The sequence below is a fragment of the Condylura cristata genome, unplaced genomic scaffold (genome assembly GCF_000260355.1).
Source record: "Condylura cristata isolate star-nosed mole 26May11 unplaced genomic scaffold, ConCri1.0 scaffold00021, whole genome shotgun sequence".
NCBI classification, from domain to species: Eukaryota; Metazoa; Chordata; class Mammalia; order Eulipotyphla; family Talpidae; genus Condylura; species Condylura cristata.
The window spans coordinates 32,189,199-32,211,020 of NW_004567122.1; the positions used below are offsets into that span (position 1 = coordinate 32,189,199).

The following is a 21,822-nucleotide window of genomic DNA, read 5'->3' on the forward strand; positions in this document are numbered from 1 at the left end:
CTGCTGAGGGGAGCAGCGGGCGGGTCAGGAGAGGTCTGCCTCGCCATGTGGTCGCCTCCGGGGCAGGCGGGGATCGAACTCTTGCAGAAGTGGCTTTAGTTTCTTAGTGCAGTGCTTTAACCCGCTGCGCCACCAGGGAGGGCCCACCAGACTCTTAATCAGGATAGAAAGTTGAGATTATCAGAAGACACTGACCTTCTACTGGTCTGTATTTCACATTGCCTACTAAAAGCCTGTATTTTGCAATAATAGCTATTAATAGGTAACATTTATAAGACCTCAGTGTTCCAAGCATGTTTTGTGCACATTAGCTCACTTAAACTTGCAACACTCTATGAGATAGGAACTTTTGACCTACTTTCTAACTTCGTAGATTAGGAAATAGAGACTAGTAAAATTGAGACATGATTTAATCTCATTTCTGTCTAATGCTAAAGGCTCTGCTGTTAACCACAAGGATAGTCTACCTCCCTGGGAAAAGAATAATGTGAAAAGTTCCATTTTCAAAAGTTTAGACACTTGCTACATTTTGCTTTTGGCTTCCCTTCATGAAGAGTAGAGTTTGCTGCCTTTAGTCTCTGTTGCTTCTTCAGTAACTAATCCTTAATTTAGCAAACCAGACAATAAAATGTGGGTTAAAACATATTGGCCTCTTTTTAAAGAGTGGTTTTGATAGAAATTAATTTTCTAATGTATTATTCTGAAAGAGGTTCCAAGCTGACAAAATCAGGTCAGTGTTCTAGGTTGGTGCTTCCTCACCTCCTCTGACACTGAAAAAGACCGCCTTCTCACACCAAGCCGATTCCTTAGCTCCCCTGCACTCTCAGAGTGGTTGTACTTGTCCATAGCATTGTGACTTGCATTCTCATCCCACACCCACCTACAGGGCTATTCAACCACAGGTGGCACTGTTGTCCATGGTCTGATTGCTTTGCAAAAGTCTTTCTGCTTAGACCACAATCACAACTCTTCTGAAGGAAAGAAGTCAGTGTGATGTAAATTTAGGAGTACTGCATGGTTCTTTACTACTCAATCCAAATGCTAAATGTCTGGCATTTTTCTTTGCAGAAATGAAAATGTTTTGGTGGGAATTTGAAAGTCAGTGTTTTTGAGTCAGGATGCTTTAAAGGGGCAGGGAGCATATTTTTAGGACACTTTTGAATTGGTTGCTTTTATCTTGAAATTCATTTCAGACATACAGTGCCTGTAGGGTCTAGCATAGGGCCCTAAGTACTATTGTCTGTCAATTACTGGTATTTTCCCAATGGTCCAGCTCTCTGGGAGAGAATGGCAGAGAAATACATGCCCCTTTCTTTGCAGAACCCTTTTATTCTCCTCTTCTCTATGTTCTATTTCAAGTTCATGCAGAGGGTAGGGGCTTACATTAATCATCCTCTCTGATTGGGCATGTTATCACAGGCTACTCCATTTATTCATTCACTCTTTTTTTTTTTTTTTTTAAGATTTTATGTATTTATGCATACAGAACTGGGGTACAAGCCAGAGGTTCAGAGGCGGTAATAGCCTTCACCAGAGACAGAGTGGGGAGCAGGACAAAGTACACTGCTGAGGGGAGCAGTGGGCAGGCCAGGAGAGGTCTGCCACGCCATGTGGATCACCTCTGGGGAGGGGATAGAACTGGCACTGCAGCGACCATGGCTCACCTGCAGTGCTGCGTCCTAACCTGCTGGCCACCCTGGCCACCAGGGCCTCATTCACTCTTTCATTTATTTTTCGTTCCCTTTTCCCAACTCTACTACTTTCTCTATTGGCCACCATTCTTATGTGTCCTTTAAAATTATTTTCTTGGACAATGTGTATCTTTTATCTACTTGTGTTTTTAAGTTATAGAGATGGTTTTATGTCTTTTTCTGTTTCTTTGTTTTCTATTAGCATTGTATCAGAAGCCACCCATGGTCCTCTACTTCCAAAGTGCAGCTTCTGCCTGCTCCATGGTGTCTAACCCTGTGTATCTGGTTTGCAGAGATGCCATCCATCTCTTCTTGCCTCCAACTCCCATATCCTACTAATACCATCACAAGGAATGTCCTTGTATGTGCCCCCCCACCAACACTCCCCAGAGGGCTTAATCATGTGGAGAATTGCTGTTCAGTCAAAGGGAGACACATGTGCTTAATTTGAGGAAGTGCTTTCATGTTGTCTTCCACAGTGGTGGGACCACAGTCCAGCCATCCCTACATGAGAATTTCTCTATTCCTGCCAACTTTGCCTTTACTTGGATTTCTAATATTTTGCCAGGCTAATAGAAAAATGATAGTTTATTGTTATCTTAATTAGCAGTTCTTTGGTAACTAACAAATTTGAGCATTTCTTCATGTTTGTATAGTGAGTTTTGTCTGTTTATTGCCTGTTAATGCCCTTTACCCATTATCCTATTGCAGTTGCCATTTTTTTCTTATTGATTTATAAAGTTCTTTCTCAGTTCTAGGCATTAATTCCTTGTTGTTTGTAGACATTTTAAATATATTGTTCCGTTTTGTGATTTGTCTGTTATAATTGTGATACCTTTCCTCACTATACACTTACATTTTCTCCATTCATATTCATCTCTTGTTTTATGTGTCTGGCTAATGAACTCAGGTTGTACATTGAATAAACTTCTTTGAGATTCAGGTCACATAGGTGTACACCTTTTTCTTTTGGCTTTGTGATTTTACCTTCCATATTTAGGCTTTTACTCCAACTGACCTACCACTTATCATCAGTTACATGTGGTGTTTCATAAAAACCCAATTTTATTTTTACTTAGTTGAAAAATCAGTCTTTTCCACCAATATCCACTATGCTGTCAATTCTTGCCCTCTTGACTCATGGTGCCAGTTTTGCTGTATAATCTTAGGTTTGCATATCTGAGGTCTGTTCTGAGCTCTATTTCCTTGGTATATTTATTCTTGGGCTGATACCTCTCTGATTTTAATATGTTGACTTTGAGGCAAGTCTTACTACCAGCGATTTATCTCCTCTCTTTAAAGGGTTGACTTGCTGCTTGTAGACCTTTATCCTTCTGTGTAAATTTTAGAATAAGTCTGAGAAATTTCTCAAAAACTTTCATATTCTTTGGGATGCCATTTAATTGTATAGATTAATTGGGAGGAACATTACATGTTTATGTTACTAAGTCACCTTTTCTAAGTGCCAGTATCAGAAGTAGGCAGAAAAGCCAGGAAAGAGCTTGTTTTCTCCAGTCTGCTGTTCTCCCATAGCCCCACTTGAGGGATACTAAGAAAGCCAAAAAGTTGGGAGAGCAGATATATCAGCCCTGTGCCATAGAGTAAAGAAAGGACAGGAGTTTATACTGTAAGTTGGTCTTTTCCAAGTTTAAATTTTTCAGTAATAAATGTCACTGTCTACTTAGCTGTAAACAGATTAAATTGTTTACAGAAATGCTACTTTCCCACTGTTTCTCCAGCTGTTGGAAGGCTGAAAGCTGACAGACTAAGACAGAGAAGTCTCCTAATCTTGACTTTATAGTGCTGCTTTCCCTAATGTGAGAATAGCTCAAATCCCACCGGTTAATCAGATTATTTCAAAGGAATATGCCCGAGTTATGCCAGACACCCCTTGTCTTGCACTTCAGGACCTGACTTAACACAGGCCCTCTGGCTTTTGAAGAGAGCATTGTGGCTATTGACTTTGCTCCCCACTTTTGTTTAACATGTTCCTGTTTGTGCCTACTTGAACCTTTTACTAGACTTAACTGCAGGAGGTCAGGCTTCCTATAGCTCTTCATTCATATCGTACCTCTCACAGTTCCTAGGGTCTGAGGTCCTGGGCTACATGAGTAACGAGGGGTGAGGACACCCACCAGTGGGACCTGTACCTCTGCCTTTAAGGAATTTATGATCTTCCCTGGAGGTTCAGACGGGGAGATGGTAGGCAGATAGACTTGTCACGAGTATGGATGTGTGTAGTAGTGATGCTATTTACATATTTACCTATCGTGCAGATAAAATGCTCAGGCCCAGTTGGAATGGATGCCTGTCTAGGCTGGAAAGACTTAAAATATGGAAACTTCTACCTTCCCTTGTCTTCCTCCTCAAAAGTAAATAGAGCACTTCCTCTTTGCTTCCCAGTCTTAGTCTCTTTATTCCTTCTAGTTTGTTTTCAGTCTAGTAGTTTACAGACTTCCTTTGTATTTGTATAATGCTCAAGCACCCACCCAATTTGTCTTTCAAACTGGGAAACAAACGGGAAGGGGAGGGAAGTAGTGATTGGCATAAAACACAAAGCTGGAAATAGTATCTCATCATGTATATGGTCTCCATGTTGAATCTTTGCACCTCATTCCTAAACAGGTTTAAAAACATGTATTCTCACTTGAAAAAATGATATGAACTTATTGTAGAATATTAAAGAATTATGGGAATACTTTTCAAAGATTCAACAAAATCATCTGTAATAACCAACCACAGTGTGTTTCCCCACATTGTGATAATTGTAAGTATGAGTTGTAATGGTTGTTTCACATTCTGTCATAGGATTACACTGCAATTTGTTGAACCATTTCCTTTGAACTTTACCTTTTTTCCTATCACGGGAGGTCTTTACCACATTTGACTTGCTGAGCATCCTCATCAGTCAGTGTTTGCACACATTTAGACAATTTCCTGTGGGTCGGTGCTGCCATGTGGGTAGGCGCTGCAATGTGGGTAGGCGAGAGCTGTCCCACGGAGGGGGTTGTGTGCATGGTATGTCAGCATCTGCCCTTGGAACGGAGGATCAGTGCTGGACCTTTCTAAGCTTCCATTTCCTTTTCTGTAAAATGAGGATAAGTAATAACACCTAGCTTATAAGATTGCTACAAGGGTTAAAGTTCAGCAGCAAATATGATATATTAGCTAATAAGTACCTAATTACTGTTGGGTATTGTCCTTCTCATTACCTGGAGGCAGAACCACTCCTGAGCAAAGAGCATGGAGAATATTGAGGGGCAGCCACTAGTACTCATGTTGTTTTCCAGTTTATGCCTTAGGAGTGTTCCTTTAATCCCTGTGACTGCATTTCTTACAGTGGGGTATGTATACTACTGTTCATGCCCAGTCATTTTAGGTTGTACTGGTCAATCATTTTGAATTACAATTTAATTTATATATTTGAATGTGTTTTCAGGGGAAAACGTAAGCGCATGTAAAATTCCTAATTTTCTAACTGTTATTATTTAGCACAGAGGTCAGTTTTTTTTCCTTTTTTTTTTTTTTTTCATTCAAGGACCATATAGTAAATTACTTTCAGTTTCGTGGTACTATTTTAACTGCTATTAGCAGCCCTAGACAAGGTGGGAACGAATGGGTGTGGGTATTCAATAATCAAACTTTATTTAAAAAACAGACAGTAAAGAATTTGGCCCATGGACTCTTGTTTGCTAACTCTTACTATAAGGTTAGATTTTAAAAATAAGTTTAAGTGCTATGAGTTCTGGTGGGTCTCATGAATATGATGCATGAATGGCTACCATTTGAAGAAATGCTGTTCACAGCTACCAATTTACAAATGAGCAAGCAGGATTAAAGAGGTCAGAATAGCAGCAAAACTGAGAAATAATAGAGCTGGTGTTCAAACCAGAGTCTGCCTGATTGCCAGGATCATTATTCTCCCTATTATTATCAGAGTGCATGAAATCTTTCTCTGTTCTACCATCCTGTGGCCAAACCAGTCCAGCTGGAAGGAGTTTCATTATTGACCTCTCACCCCATCCACACCCCTCTCTTAGCTGTTGAGGGGGCATACTATATATCTTCTTAATGAGCTTTTTCATTAGAACGATCAGTGTCACTTTCCTCTTGCACATGATGCCAGCAGTACAGAGTCACAGTTTTGTTTTTTTGTTTGTTTTTGTTTATTTTTGTTTTTATAATATAATGGGTTATTTTTGCATCATTTTGTACATTTTTTTTTCAATCTCAATTGTGCCCATGTGTTTCCCATCACCAAGTCACCCATGTGCCATCACCATAGAGAATCACATGTTTTAATGATGCTCAAGCTTCTTTCCAGGGGCAGAAGTGTAACATAGCTTGTTACTGACCCACAGGCTTTCGGCAGCACAACCGGGGCTTCTTTATGGCTTGTTCCTGTAACTAACACTTGTTATTCTTAGACTATCATTTACATCAAACTCTAGTATCAAGGCTTGCTTATTTCATGAAGACAAGATTGAGGGCCAGGAGAGGAGGTAGAGAGGACATCATTGTCTTTGCTGTGTATACTCATTGCCTTGCCTCTGACTTGTACCTTCCTTTATCTCTATGCCTCAGCTTCTCTGCATCTATAAAACAAAACAAAACAACAACAAAAAGAGATTTGCTCTTGAAGATCAAAAGGATAGACTTGATAGCATTCCATGTGTCACAGTTTTTAAAAGTTTCTAAAGCCTTTGGCCATTAGTGAAAGTCCTGTGGTCTCACAGCAAAGGGTAGAAAAGAGGATTTCTTTTTCCTCCCATTTCCAGTCACCTTTGTCCTTTGCAGCTAGAATACCTCAGTTGAGAGGTAGGAGAAGGCTGCTGCTGGTAACCAGGATCCCTGTGGGATCACAGCCATCCTGTGACTGCCAGGTCTCCACGATCGGTGGCTTATAAATAGAACATTTCCCCTTCTGAACCTTAGCAGGATGGACAGCATTCATGGGCATGGTGGCCTGACCTCCATGCGCTGGCCCACGAGGTAGTCAGCTGAGTGTGCCTTCTCCCCAGCTCTCCATCCTGCCTGCCAGACCCCAGCTGACTGAAGGCAGATGCTCTCTCTCCCTTGCCTGAATTCCCCTCTGGCTGCCCCTGAGTTCCTCTTGGCCCTTTTCCTTCCTTCCTGTGCCGTGGCAGGTCTCTTGCTACACTTTCAACTCCTGAGCCGCAGTCAGGCAAGATGGTATAATTCTCTAGCTTGCCTGAGTGCTGACTTTCGTTATGGAAAGTATGTGTACAACACATTTGCTGTGACCTGCATTTTGAGCCCAATTTCTATTTAGTTGAGCAGTAATGCAACCAATTGCGAACAGCCTGGATTGGGGGTGGGGGGGTGGGATGGGGACGGGGGGGAGGGCTGGGAACTTGCAAGAGAGGACGTTGAAGGAATGCTTGTTTTTGTAGAGGTTTCATGTATGGGTTCCTAACCCTTTCATTTGGTGAGACCTCTGTCCCTCAAGGCTATGACTGGCAATGCTGCTTCTCAGACTCACAGGGACAAATCAGAAGCTTGTCCCAAATGGCACTTAGCAAATACCTCCTCTCTCTCAGCCAAGTTTAGACAGACAGATGCCGCCAGTGTGTGACTTTGCTGTGGCCTAACACCCCCCCCACTCCCCCAGTGGTGTGGGCTCTGTACTGACAGGCCATAGCCTGGCAGGTGCAAGTCGCCACTTGGCATCCCATTTTGGTTTTTGGCCAAGAGTGAGCAGGTCCCTGGCTGTATCTTTTAACTCCTAAAGTGCAATACAAAAGGTTGTTGAGGCAGGGATGGAAAGATTTTCCTCACCACTACCAAGTGCATGCTCTCCATTAATGCTTATTGAGCACAGACTGTGTCCTTGACAGTGTGCTCAGTGTTTGACATACATTATATCATTTGCTCTTTTTAAGGACCCTATGAAATAAATGGTATTAGTTACCCCATTTACAGAAGAGAAAATGGAAGTTTCATTTTGAAGGCAGACTTGTGGTTACTCAAGATTTTCCTTTCTGCCTCAATCAGAATTTTCAGAGTGTACAACTCATATTCGGCATGTGAGATTCAGCAGTCTATCCAGTACTATCCCATAGTGGGGGTGTTGAATAGTGTCTAGGACATGGGACCTGGAGTACCTTTCCATAGTCCTCCATGCATGTTTGATGATCCATGTAAGTCCAGCCTCTTATCTTACTGAGTTTGGCCTGGGGAAATAAATGTCTTCTGACCTCATTTTCTTTATATGTAAGATGAGGATAACTTTACTAATTATTGCTATATCATTTATTTGTTGGGAGGATTAAATAAGAGTTGATGGAAATCCTTGTTTTCATGGTACCTGCATTTTAAGCAGTCATAATGTATTATCAACATTACCATTATGCAAAACCATTAATATATAAGTATAATTTGGAGAGTTTCTTTATAGTACTTTAGACAAAGTGCTCATAGACATTTCCTTATTTGATTTTCTACAGTGCCTGATCTTACAGATGACCCTTCTTACAGAAGGGTCAGTGAGGCAAAGTATGCCTGTCTCATACAACCAGTTAATGGGGCCTCCAGGTTCACATCTTGGGCCTTGGATTCTCAATGCCATCTATGGCCTTGCCTTTTGTTAGATCAGAGTATGTCATGACCAGAAATATCCAAGCCATTCCTAAGGCACATCAGGTGAAAGGACAGGCAAGTAAAGGCACAAGAGGGAGCTTGCTATGCAGAAGCAATTGGTTTTCATTGTTGAAACACTTCCCTTTTCAGAAATTAGAGATGGTCTCCATTTGTTAAGAAGTCACAGGTCAACCATCCATGCCTCAAGACAGAAAGGACTCGAAGTTGTTAATTATAATTCATTCTCAGGATGTCCAAGTCCCCAAACAGGAGACTACAGGTTCTGATTATGCTGGCTGGTGTTAACCATGATGTGCTGTAAGCACTGCTCTTTCACTGCTGTGTTGATTTGGAATTCTAGGGTGGATTGGGAGGTTGTGGATATAAAAAGGAAACACTCTTTCCTGTGCAAGTTGATCTCTAGCCTGTACTCTGCAAGAATCCAGACACTGCTACTTTAGCCGCCTGCATCTTGATGAGGATTGGAATACTATCCACAGCTGTTGGAGAGCCTTGCTGGACTTTGGCTAGTTTATTCCAGGACAGACAGGAAGTTCGTCTCACTCCCTACTTCCCGTTTTCTCCTTTTTGTTCTGTATCCCTAACTGATGATTTTTCTGTGTGTGTCCTCGGAAACCATGAAAAAAAGTTTAGGGTCTATGTATCTGTAGGCTGTGGAAGGTAATGCTGGTTGATAGTATTCATGCTAAGAGATCAGGGAATGAGTGAGACCCCTGCCAATCCTATTTGTCTTGTGCTTCCTAGAGGAAAAGCTCCTGAACTCCAGAAGCTACTGTAGTTAGCCACCTGCTCACCATTTGAGGTTCCTGGATTATGAGAACTTATTTACCTACTGGTTCTTGGTATCTACGCTGGTGAAATTTTGAATTGTATTTGCCCTTCATTCGGGAAATATTAAAGATATAATAATGAGCAAAATAGATAAAGTTCCTACTCTTAAAAGTTAATTAGTTGACAACAGTTAAGCAAGTAAACAGAGCAATACTTTCAGGTGAGGCTATGGAGAAATAAAGACAAAAGGAAAGGGAATAACAAGGGAAGAGAGGTAGTTTTTAGATATTTGGAGCAAAGAAGACTTCTCTGAAGCTGTGGCACCTAAGGAGAAACCTGAATGAAAGGAAGGGGTGAGGTGTGTTAGCAGCTGGTAAAGTGACTAGCATATGCCAGGCCCTTGCAGTGGAGGGAAGGAACTATCTCTGTAAGGAAGGTCAGGAGGCACCACTGTGAGTAGCTGGTAGGAGGCCAGGGCAAAAAAGGGACTAGTCTGGGTGTGCCATGGTCAGGGGGTAAGTTTTGGTTCTGAGTGTCCTGAGACTTCCCCATCTCCCAGAGAGATGTAGTCAGGTGAGTGACATAAATTAAAATAGATTTTTAAAAAGATGATTCTGGCTGCTGGTGAGTGTAAGCTACTGGAGCAACAGTAGAAACCAGCTCTTGCTGCTTTGCAGCAGACCCAGCAGAAGGTGCTGTGGCTTGGAAAGTCATTGCATTCTGGATGTGTTTTTCAGTCATTACTGACAGGACTGGCTGGAATGTGGGGTGTGAGAGAAAGCAGGGCATAGAGGTGACTGCACTGAAACTTGCGGGTAGAGTGTGGTAGTTCTTGTGTTGTCCTCCTGCAAGTGGAATGAAGTGTGGTTAGGGGCATGTTAGCACAGTAGCTCCCAACTGTGACTTTTGTGTATAGCTGCCTTGATTGCTTTTCACATGTACATCTGCCACCTGTCTTACTACTTACTACTTTTGTTTAAATCTAAGTGTATCTAAGTGTAATTTTTTTAATAATAGTTCATTATCTATTATTAAAAAAAAAAACCAAAGGGAAATTTTTTTATAATAGTTCATTTTTACATTATTTTGTACATTTTTTTTAATCTCAATTGTAATCCCCGTGGGTTTCCCACACCATAGTGATGCACTTCTCTCCCCCCCTCCCATTTTTGACCCCATTCCCCACCCCACCTCCACAAAATGTCTCTGGTATATGGCTGTTCATTATTCTTATTATTTTCTCGCCTGGTCCATTATCTAAGTGTACTTAAAAAAATATATATCATGCTATGTGCATGATAAACTTGTAACTTTCTAGTGTTCATTTAAAATAAGTGTGATTAAAGCAAATATTTGTGAACTGCTTGGAATCAGTTCACAAACTGCCAGTGGCACAAGTCAACCTTATAGATTAAGATATGCAGCACTGGTGAAGGGGATTGTGGTGTAGATATTGACAACTAATTAAGTTAAATATTTCTGCTTGTCTTTAACAATAATAGTTTTCCTTGTTTGGGATATAGTACAGTGTTTTCTCAAGCACAGTCCTCACACTGACTGAAACATAAGCTCTGGGCAGGCATCCAGAATCTGCCTTACTACGAGCTTGTCCCTGATTCTCTTGCCTGCTGACTTAAGAACTACCTGACTGGAATAGACAGGATCTAGAAAATGCCATGCTCAGACTTTAGGCCCTTTCTGAAAAATTATATGAACCCAGGAGAATAGGAGAGAGTAGAAAACACTGAACTTTGGAGTCAGACTGTTATAATCTTGGGCCATTATCTTACAAAGTTCTTTAACCTTGTCAGAGATGAGGTTTCCCATCTAAAAAATAGGTTGATGGTGATGATAATATCATGCATTTAAGTGCTTAGTCCAGAGCAACACAGTTTGTGCTGTAAGTGTTTGCTACTGCTACCACCATTACTGCCACTTAATGTCAGAAGCCTGGCTTTTCTCATCATAAAAACTTAATAGATATATTAGGAAAATCAAATAAACTATAATTTATGAAGATATTCTTTAAACTATGATGTATTATCCTTTATTTTGCTGATCAGTGTGAAAACACAGCAAAAAATTATTAGTATGAATACTAACAGTGTTTACCCCATGGGATTATTGTAAGGATGATATGAAACTTGAGCATGAAAAATATTTTATCAGCTGGAAATTCTTATTCAACTATTAGGATATAGTGACATTCTAATATAGGATATACTGGTAGTGGCCTTTTATGGAATACCAAATAAGTAACAGTTGTTGTACATTTTATTTGATCCTCCCAACACTCAGCGAGGTATCCCTCACACTATACAAGTGAGGCAGGTGCGTCTGAGAGAGGTTAAGTTCCTCACTTAAGATAATATACAAGCAGAGGTGCAGAGACAAGGTTCTAATCGAGGTATATCATTCTTTACAGCTCATTATTCTTTTCACCTCATATCATTTGTGTCTGTATGACTTCACTTAATATTGAGGTTAGTTTATATTCCCTGAATACCAGTCAGGGATCAGAGTAGGCAGTGGAGTGGGATATGGCAAAGGGTATGGGGTGACTGATCTGGGATTAAAAATTGACCTTGGACAATCCCCAAAGGAGAGTTCATACCTGGATGATTAAAAATCAATTGGCCAGCTTCCCTGGGCCCCAGAGAGCTGCTACTATGAAGACTGTTTCCCAGGGGCTACCACCAAGGAGCTCTGGCAACTGGGACTTCACATAATTATGAGGAAGACCTGGGCTCCTCTTAGTTTGTGAGCCACTTAGAAATTATCCTCTGGGTGGATTTTAGATTCAGTTCAATATGGATGTTTCCCTTCATGGCTTTTAATGGTGCTGAAATTGATTAAATTCAGAATGAGTAGGGCAGGCCAACTCTAAAGAGCAAAATCACATTAGGAAATTGAGTAAATTTCTGTGGTGAAAACACACTCCTGGAGCTATCCAATAATTCCGAATGATCTCCTATATATATATATATATATATGTACATATATGTATGTGTGTGTGTATGTATACTTCTTTCCCTCTCAGTTTTCTCCTTTTAATGCAAACATTCAGCTTTTTTGGCAAATTCCATTCTCCTAGAAATTTTTTTTTTTAATCAAAGGAAGTTGGATCAGTTTTCCAGTGAGAAAATGCTCAGATTGGGAAAAGCCTGTTGAATTCCAGTGATAGGAAAATGGCTATCCATTTTAGTGAGTGTTGAGACTAATTCAGTAGATCAGCTTCTACCTTTGGAAAAGGGTTTGTCTTCAGAAGATCTGTAAAGTTCCAGGATGGACATATGAGGTAACTTTGGAGTATGTCCTAGAACACAGTTAGTTTACTTAGACACTGTGCTCATCAGATGGATGAACACATGGTGTGGAATGGTCCCTTCTATTAAATATTGGTGACTTGGCCATTTCTTAACTAATTTCTTGGTTTAATTGATTGAGGATTGGAACAAACCAACAGCAGCTCAGTCATTTTCACAAAAAGTGATCCTCTTGGGCTGGAGAAGTGACTTCTGTTGACTAAAGCAAAACTGTAGGGATAAATGCACCTTTCTAGGGTCTCCCTGGACCCTCAGGCCTGTCTGACCATTTAGATGGACTAGTTATCTACCCCACACTTAATCCCAGGTTCATACCATATGTAGTCAGTAATGATAACGCCTCAGTGGATAAGCAAGGAATTTCTAAAAATGTCCAGGAAAACCTAAACTTGGCTTTCTCTCTTCTGTTTCACGTTTTGGCATGCACAGCTTTTGTTGTTCCTTTCTGTTGGACTCATTCTTGAGACTGTACTGCTGGGTGGTAATGCCTCTTTGTATTGATACAGGAAGGAAGGAAGTGGCTAGATCAGGCCATTCATTTCTTTATTTAACCTTTATATCCTCACAGAAGATGAAAAAGCTGAGGACCAGAAGCTTAAATAACTCATCTACTCTCAGAGGGTTCGTATCAGTCGAATTTGAAAGGTCATTTCAGCCACACCATATTACCCCTCAACACCTTCCCACCATTCAGTCACTGATTTACTTATTCTTGAATCCAAAACAAGAAAGTACACAAATTGAAAGTCGCATGCTGCCACTTTGTTTCTAGCACTATAAGAGAAAGGGAAAACAGAGAACTAGTAGTGAATAAAATTAATTAACAAAGATGCACATGGGTCATTGTGTTTATGAATGCGTATTTAGTGTGGTAGGCAGCTTTTTTTTTTTTTTTTTCAAGATCATATACCTAAATGCAGTTGTTCTCCTAACTTGGAAGGAGAGCTTACGGTTTTGTATCTGAGTTATGTCATGGGAACATTTGCCTAGAGAGCTCAGGGGAGGCTTTTTTGAGGAACTGACACTTGAAGAGAAATCAGAGGATTTGCCGTTACTTAAACCAAGATACTGCCAGGAGAAATCCACAGCTTGTGCAGGCTTGAGAGAAAGTATAATCAACCAGCAGCTCTGAAAACAAGCCTGTGTGGTTGGGTTGCTGAGATCTGGGGTGTGGCCTGGAGCCCAGACTTTGCAGAGGTTTGTGAGCCGGATGAGGGACTTTGTTGTCCTCCCAAGACCTGTGGGGGTGCCGCTGAAATATTTTAAATAGGGAGGTGATGCAACCTGAATTTTGTCAAGATCCTGGATGTGCAATTGTGGAGGGTAGTGTGAGGAGTCAGAGGAGGAATCAGGAGGCTCCTTTTTGGAGGTGATTACAGAAGTCCTAGCAACATGATGGAGACCAGAACCATGTGGTAGAGGGGAAGACAGAGAGAAATTGGCAAAACTAGGAGAAAAAGATGAAGAACTTGTTGATAATTTGGATATGGGGCATATGACAGGAGAGTGCTAAGGGCAATGCTTACAGTTTTGTTGTCGTTCTCAGCTAAATACCCCACCTACATACCTCATTTTTGTAAGGGTAGAAAGAGTCAGGAAAAGCATCTCAAATGAGTAGCAGAAGCTTCAGAGCATGGCTTAGTGATTATGTTAAAAATCCATGTTTACCTGGCCCACCAGCCTCCTTTTAGATAAAAAAAAAATAATAATTTGCTTAAATATTATAACAAATTCTTCATTTAAACCCCAGAGGTAAAACAGTTAGTTTCTCTCCTACCAGAGCCCTGATAACAGTCTGCCAGACATCCCCCTCCCATTTCTAGTTTTGTCCTAAACTATCCTACTTGATGGAAGGTCAGCCCATCTCTCAAGTGTTCTCATGTTCTCCACAAAACTTTGAGAAAATGGGTTTGTGTGACACTGACTCTTTTCTCTAAACAGAGACCAAAACTAAACAAGGCTTCGAGTTGGGAAATGAAAGTTAAGAGGATGACACATTCCTCATTTGGCAGGTCAACCTGAGTATTTGGTACAAACTCTGTGAACATTGATTATACAACAACTGCTGGGCTGCCCTGTGCGAGACCTGGGCAGAGCTGAACTTGAGACGAAGGGAGTAAGACAAGCCAGTCCAGAGCTTAGCAGCAGGATGGTGGATGTTGGATCCAGGAGCCACAGGTCCTGCAGCAATTCATAGTAGGGGAATAATGCAAGCCTAGTAGATATTTAATGAGAGATTATTTCTGGAGATTATAAGGATACAGAAATTGCAAATAAATCCCTGACCTTTTCTGAGCCTTGGCTCAGTGAAAGAGCTGAATCACCTGCTTGAGGGGATTAAGGACAGCCGCTTCCATCTGGCGAGCTACTCAGACTTTTTCTGTCATTAGCAAACTCTGCTTGGTGGTGATGGTGTTCTGAACCTTTCAGTGGAAACTCGCTTTTTAGTGTAGGAGATCTCAAATAACTTAGATTATGTACCTGCTGGGCAGAGATCAGAACTAATAATCAGGGTATGCATGCAGCACTCTAGTCCCTGTTGCATTGGTGGCACTTGGTGCATGTTAAATAATAAAACAGTTGGTAATCTGTATAGTACTATACTCATGACATTGTGGGAGACTCAAGTTAATGAGAGTAGAACCTGTGTGCCAGATGCATGCATGTGTATGTATAACAGAGACAGAGAGCTACAGGAGAGTAGCCAGACAGTCAGACTATAGTCACTGACACCAGTTCCTCTTTAGAACTTCAGAGCAATAATTGAAAACCTGTGTTTCTTGAGTTGTTTGTTGGGGAAATGTCAATTGATAAGCATCCTATTTCTTAGCTCAGCTTTATCTACTTATAATACCAGGATAATTATCATCAGTGTGCAAGTTGAACACATTAGAGGCCAACAGTTACTTTAGAGTTTGACTTTGCAACAGATAAATGCTATATACTTTTGAGGTTAGACAACTGACAGATTCTGATCAATACTGGGTTATGTGTGTAATGTGTAATATTTATTTCAAGACAAGGGACTGGGGGTTTAAAACAAATTGGAGAACTTTAATGCTGAGAAAACCAAAGGAGAAGCATTTACTCAGAGAATGGGGGATGGGGGATATTTTGCTTTGACATTTTCTAAAGAAATGTAGTTAATACAAGTTGATAGGGTTGCAGTTTTTCTGGAATTACACGTTTTACTCAATGTATTATACATTTTTCTGGATATACTTTTCCTTTCCCTAGATATATTTAATTCTTATTATGAGAATTAAATGAGATAATATATGTACAACACTTCTAATTGTACTTGGAAGCTTTCAATGAATGCCAGATAATATTTGTATTATTCCTGTACTGTCTTATTCTTTCCTGTAGACACTACTTACTAGGAAAGGATCTGACTTCCAGCTGTTCCCAAAGAATAGGTTAAAGAACTGACTTGTCTCTGCCAGGTTATGTCTAACTCTATTCTTACTTCTGCTAACTGGGCTGGTGGCTTAAACAGCATGTATTATCTGACCACTGAGGTTGTCATTGTTAGTTGCTAGGTTATTTCCAATTTTCCAAAGTTTTTATCCATGTTCATTGGGGTAAGGAAGCAAAATAGTCCTTGCTCTGGACAGAACTTTATCAGTTCCTAGAACAAGACCATGTGAACCAACCTACTCTTAAAATAACTAGATTTGTAATCTGTCTCCATAGCTCCCGAGAATACTATTCAAAAGAGCAGTTCTTTCTCTCTTAAATTTCTTTGTTATCATCCCTATGAATAAGCACATCAGCACTTCTCAAAAGATGAACTAAAAGACTTTAACTGATTATTGAATCACAGTTTAAATATTTTGAAAACCTTAAATACAAAAAATAGTTTTCCCTCTGACAGATACTTTACAGGAAGCTATTTTCTGACTGTTACATAAAGGAATGAAAACCCTCATCTGTGCATGTGAAAATATAGGTGCCCAACATCACTAGTCAGAGAGATGGACATGAAAACCACAATGAGACACCATTTCTCACCTAGTAGAATGGCTGTCATCAAAAAGACAAGGAAATATGTTGGCAAGGTTGTGAAAAAGTTGGAACCCTCCTATTCACTAGTGAGAATGGAAATTGATGCATTGCTCTTCAGAAGGCAGTTTGGCAGATCTTTAAAACCTAAGCATAGCTACCATGTAACCCAGGAGATCCATTCTTGGCATAAACTAAAGAGAAATGAAAATATATGTACACACAAAGTCTTAGATGCATATGTCCCCAGCAGCATTATTTACAATAGCTAGAAAAAGTGTAAATGGCTGATGAATGGATAAGTGAAATGCAGTATATCTAAACAACAAGAGAATGTTGTTTAGTCATAAAAAGGAATATGTTGCCACAACATAGATAAACTTAAAAACATTACATAAGTGAAAAAAAGACAGACATAAAAGACCACATGTTACCTGATTCCATTTATGTGAAATGTCCAAAATTAGCAAATCTGTTAAGAGAAAAAAATAGATGAGTGGTTTCTAGAAGCTGAGGAAAGATAGGAACGAGGTTTTATAGGATTGAGGCAAATGTTATAGAATTAGATAGCAGTGATTGATGCATAGCTTTGTAAATACCCTAGAAATTGCTGAACTGTAATATTTAATGGTTAAACTTTATTGTGTGTGTAGTATATACCAATACAGCAATTACTTAAAAAGTTCCTCTAGGGGAAAAAAAAAATAATGAACAACTATATACCAGAGACATTTTACAGGGCTGGGGAGGGGGGAGGGAGAAAGTACACTGTACTATGGTGATGGCACACAGGTGATTTGGTGATGGGAAGCCCACTGGGATTACAACTGAGATGGAAGAAGGCACAAAATGATGTAAAAATAAACACACACACACACACACACACATATTTTTAAAAGATTTATTTATTTATTCATACAGACCTGGGGTACAAGTCAGAAAAGCAGGGGTGGTGAGATACTTCACCAGAGACAGAGTGGGGAGCAGAACAGACAGATCCATGAAGTACTTTGCTGAGGGGACCAGCGGGTGGGTCAGGAGAGGTCTGATTTGCCATGTGGATCACCTCCAGAGCTGGAATCGAATTCGCACTGAAACGGCTATAGCCAGCTTGTAGTGAGTGGCTGCGTCCTAATCTGTTGTGCCACCAGGGAGGGCCTACTATATTATTTTAAATAAAATAAAATTAAAAAGAAAAATAAAATGAAAAAAAAAAAGTTCCCCCTAGATTCCCACAGATATTTGGCCTATGTATCATCATTAGTTACTAAATTTTGAAAATGGTTATTGCATGAGTTAATTGAGGTTCATTCAAAGAAATAATACCTCTCTGTCTTGAAACTTCTGTTCATAAAGCTTGAAATAACATAATTTTAGAGTTTTGGTTTTTACTAGAAACTTAAGGGGTTGAGTCAGGAGACTTCTTACAGCATTGAGAAGATAAGAGCAGTGGTTTGCATAGCAGTTCATCATCAGGGAGAAGACATTATGTTCACCCTTTTCTGCTACTGTGCTTACTCTTCTAAAGGCTGATTCGGTTTATAATAGATATCACTATCAATAGTATTCATCTAAGAACAAGAGTTCTTTCCTTTTGGGAAATTAGTGTTCTCTGTTAGTATGATTTGGGGAATTCTTTGTTTTAAAGACTTTTATCTTCATTGGATCTAAGTTGATCCATATCATTAAGAATTAGAGTAAGTTTCTCTTTGGATTAGGTCCAAGAAAAATTTGAGTTCTACTCATTTCTCATATTTTACAGTTTCATTGCATGCTCTGCAAAGATGCCAAATTATTTTTGAATTTTCACCTTCCTACTTTCTGCCATTCCCTGCTGCACTCTGAACTTTAGTTTATCCTGATGTCCTCAGGAGATCAAAGATGAACCCATTCTTAAAGCTTAGCACACACATCTTATCACTGGATAACCAGTGTGGGCATGAGTTTTGGTAGGTTTCCTGTCTTGTTTCTAGGTTAAAAACTGGTTCTATGCTGTGGGAGAAGTTGCTACTGCTGATCATTTATTTTTTTGTGTGACACTGTCAGTTTAGGAACAAATGGAGAACACTTTTCTCTGCTTTTTGCTTATCATATAACCTTGGTGCTTCCTCTTTGCATAGTTTATTAATTGTTGGCTGTTTTACTTTTTCTCTTTTTCTTTCTGTATTTTTCCTTTTCTCAATTCACTTGAGCAAAATTTTAATTTCCTATCTCAAGGTCATATTTAGTGCAGTTTTCTGGGTTGTCTCTGGGGTGAGTCTCCTACATATTAATTAGCTCTTCAGCTTTGATCAAGATATTTAGTGTTGCCAGTTCTCACTTTTTTTATGTGCAATATGATGATAATAATGGTATCAGCCTAGTGGTTTGCATGGATTAATGACATTATCTTATAAAATGCTTACCTAACATTTATTGAGCAATTTATTATGCTTTTGAAGGAGGCCAGCAAGGAAAGGTTTTGGTTATACAGCTTCTGATAATAATGAAAACAACCTTTATCCCTTTGATAAATGGCTTGTCACTCTATGTTGTAGTTTTTCTCAGCTATTAATTGATATAAATACCTGAGTAGTAGTCATTCTTACTGTGAAAATTAAATGATAATATATGCACAGCACTTCTAATTGTATCTGGAATATGGTAGGCTCTCAGTAAATGCAAGATAATTTTTTGTCACTTCCGTACCACTGGTGGGGAAAATTCAAATTATGTGTGGCCTCCTGTTGGGCCTGATGCATGCTACTTGGTCAAGCTTGTTTGAGGTTGATTTGCACAACCAGCAACTTGACTGCCCTTCTCTTCCTCTTTCAGCTGCACAGTTGGACAGCATTGGCTTCAGCATAATCAGGAAATGTATCCATGCTGTGGAAACCAGAGGTAAAGTAGTTCAACAGATGGCATTGTTCTCAGTGAAGGTCATGCATCTGGTGAGGCGTCAGACCTGTTACCTGCTGTTTCCCGATTTTAAGTGACTCATTAACTCCCCAAGTGCCATGTGAGTGTGTTTTTGCAGCAGTGGCTCTCAGCAGCATGCTGCCATCTGCCTTTTTGACTCCTCAAAGATTGTCTTAAATTCGTACATATCAAATACACAGGATTATAAGGAATCCAGTTACTAAAGTGTCCATTAAAATGTTTGAAAATAATAAGTGTGATATAATAATAAATGTTTTCCTTTTGTTAACACTTTAACGAGTTAGAAGGGTGGATCTGACTGCTAGCATAGTTCTGAAATAGAGATATTTCATGATGTCTGTAAGCGATTATAAAGTGTCATGAAAATATCTGATTGCTGATCAAGTTGTAGATACTGCTAATATCACTGATTTGTTACTTACATCATAATGGATAAGAGTACTTAATTTTAGTTACAGGTTATAGTAAAACATAAAGATGTATTTATTTGCCTGTCATAGACAGCTTAAACTCGCTAGTGGGCGTCTTGGAGGTCAGATGCCCTAGATTAAGAACCTTGCCCTTGGGCTCTAGTACATCTGCGTAAGGAGAAGGGGTCTGCAGTATAACTGTGGGCAAGCTCTGCCTAAAGCGTGTTGACTTTTCACAGGTATTTGAACAGGATTTTGAGATCAGAAAAGTTGGGGTATCTCACGGTCTCATCTCCTTAGAAGAGATTGTTAGAAAGGCAATGCCTTTTTCTGGAATTTGGAGTTTTGAATGCACTAATCTATTGTTCTGCTTCGAGTAGCTAATAACTATCTTTCCACTGGATTTGATTTGAACTATTGTCAAGTTAATAAATAGAATCTTATTTTTTCTACAGCCTCACAACCCACCAGCTCTTTTTATTTGTCGAAAGAGGTTTTGTCTTTTAAAGCAGGATCCATAGCTCTTATCAACTGAAATACAAACACCTTTATAAAGGTTATAAAGCATTTGAGTAGCGGAGGAGGAAAACATAACTAATCTCATGAGCCTCTATTTCTGTGCATCCAGTCAAAAAGTATTCTTTCCGAGGTAGTTATTTTAATATATGCTAACTTTTTAAAATGTTGGCCAATTTCCACTATCTTGCTTCATTAAGGAGTTATGGCAGTGTGCAAAAATATGTAAGATGTAGCCAAAGAATATAAAGCAAAGTGGGTAAGATTTCTGGGAATCATCTGGAGAAAATAAGGACATGGGCCCGGCTGAGTCCTAAGAATGTTTACACAATGGTATTATTAGGTGAAAAAGCAGAATCTGACCAAATGTCTCAAAAATTAGTTCAATCAGCAGTGATGCAGCCATGTGGTAAAAACTTAGGAATCACTAAAAGTGCAGTGGAAATACATTTATTGACTGCCAGGATTTCCATTTTAGTGAAACATGCAAATTATAAAACAGCCTGTCCCGAAGGAACCCTTTCTGGGGCTGGTGGAGTGAATGGGGAGCCACATCTGCAGGGCTGTCAGTGTCTGTGATCTTTCACTGTCTTCCTTTGCCTTATTTATTTGTCTTAACTGCCGTTTTCTAAATTGTTAAAAATATGTATTACTAAGGTAATTTTTAACAGGTATTTTGATTTGCTTTTCATTTTAAAGAATGAAAAATAAATTCAGGCTCACAAAGGTGTAAGCATAAAAATGGAGCCAGAAATAAAACTCCACCCCTACCCCCCATGTCAACCCATCTCTGTGACATCATATTTTTGCCTTAAGTGGGCCACTTGTATATCTCAGTTTCCAGTAGTTGAAAGCAAGAGGGATATCTAATCATTTAAAATATTACAGATTTTATGTTATAAATGCAGACCAGTCGCTAAAAGGAAAACTTCTTCTGATATAAAACCAGAAAATAAATGCTAGTAGAGGAAGACAAGGACACCATATTGGTCAATTCTCTTAGCCTCTGTCTCCTAGTCCCTCCACCCTGTAAAAGGAGGGTAACAATGTTATATTTCAGCTTCTAAGAAAGTTTTCTTTTAGCACAAAGAGGAAATGAGAATAGTGTGAGTGAAATACCATTTTAGCATTAATACTTGAAGGAAGTGGGTATTTCCCTACTGCATTGCGTGTATGTATACCTGTTTGTGGTGAGCAACCTGCCCATACTCTGGGGTTTGTTAAAAATCTAGAATTGTGTTAAATCTCAGGAAAGCACAAGAGAAAAGTAGAGACACTTCAGGAAAGACTAGCCCTTCCTGCTGCCACTTTAATAAATAATGCTTTTGATACTGAGTAATTTGGGCCCCAGCCCTTAGATTATGCACAGGAACCTCCAGTGTATGAACCATACAGGACAATGTCCACGCTTGGACAGATCTTTTTTTTTATCTATAAAACCCTATCATTCCAAGACAATTCTTTTTACTTTTGTGAATTTCAGAATAAGCCTTTCCCCCAATTTCTTCCAAAGTAATGATCCAGACAGAGTGGATAACACAATGTTTTATTCATTTCTCGCAT

General features: G+C 39.6%; 1 protein-coding gene across 2 annotated transcripts in view; it reads left to right on the forward strand.

Annotated features, from left to right (window-relative positions):
• ARHGAP26 (Rho GTPase activating protein 26) overlaps window positions 1–21,822 on the forward strand; it is a 415,883-nt gene that overhangs the window by 220,916 nt on the left and 173,145 nt on the right. For both annotated transcript variants that reach the window (XM_004686837.2, XM_012727989.1), the window contains exon 13: window positions 19,229–19,294. In XM_004686837.2, coding sequence (XP_004686894.1) covers window positions 19,229–19,294 — 66 coding nt within the window. The remainder of the gene's footprint in view (window positions 1–19,228; window positions 19,295–21,822) is intronic.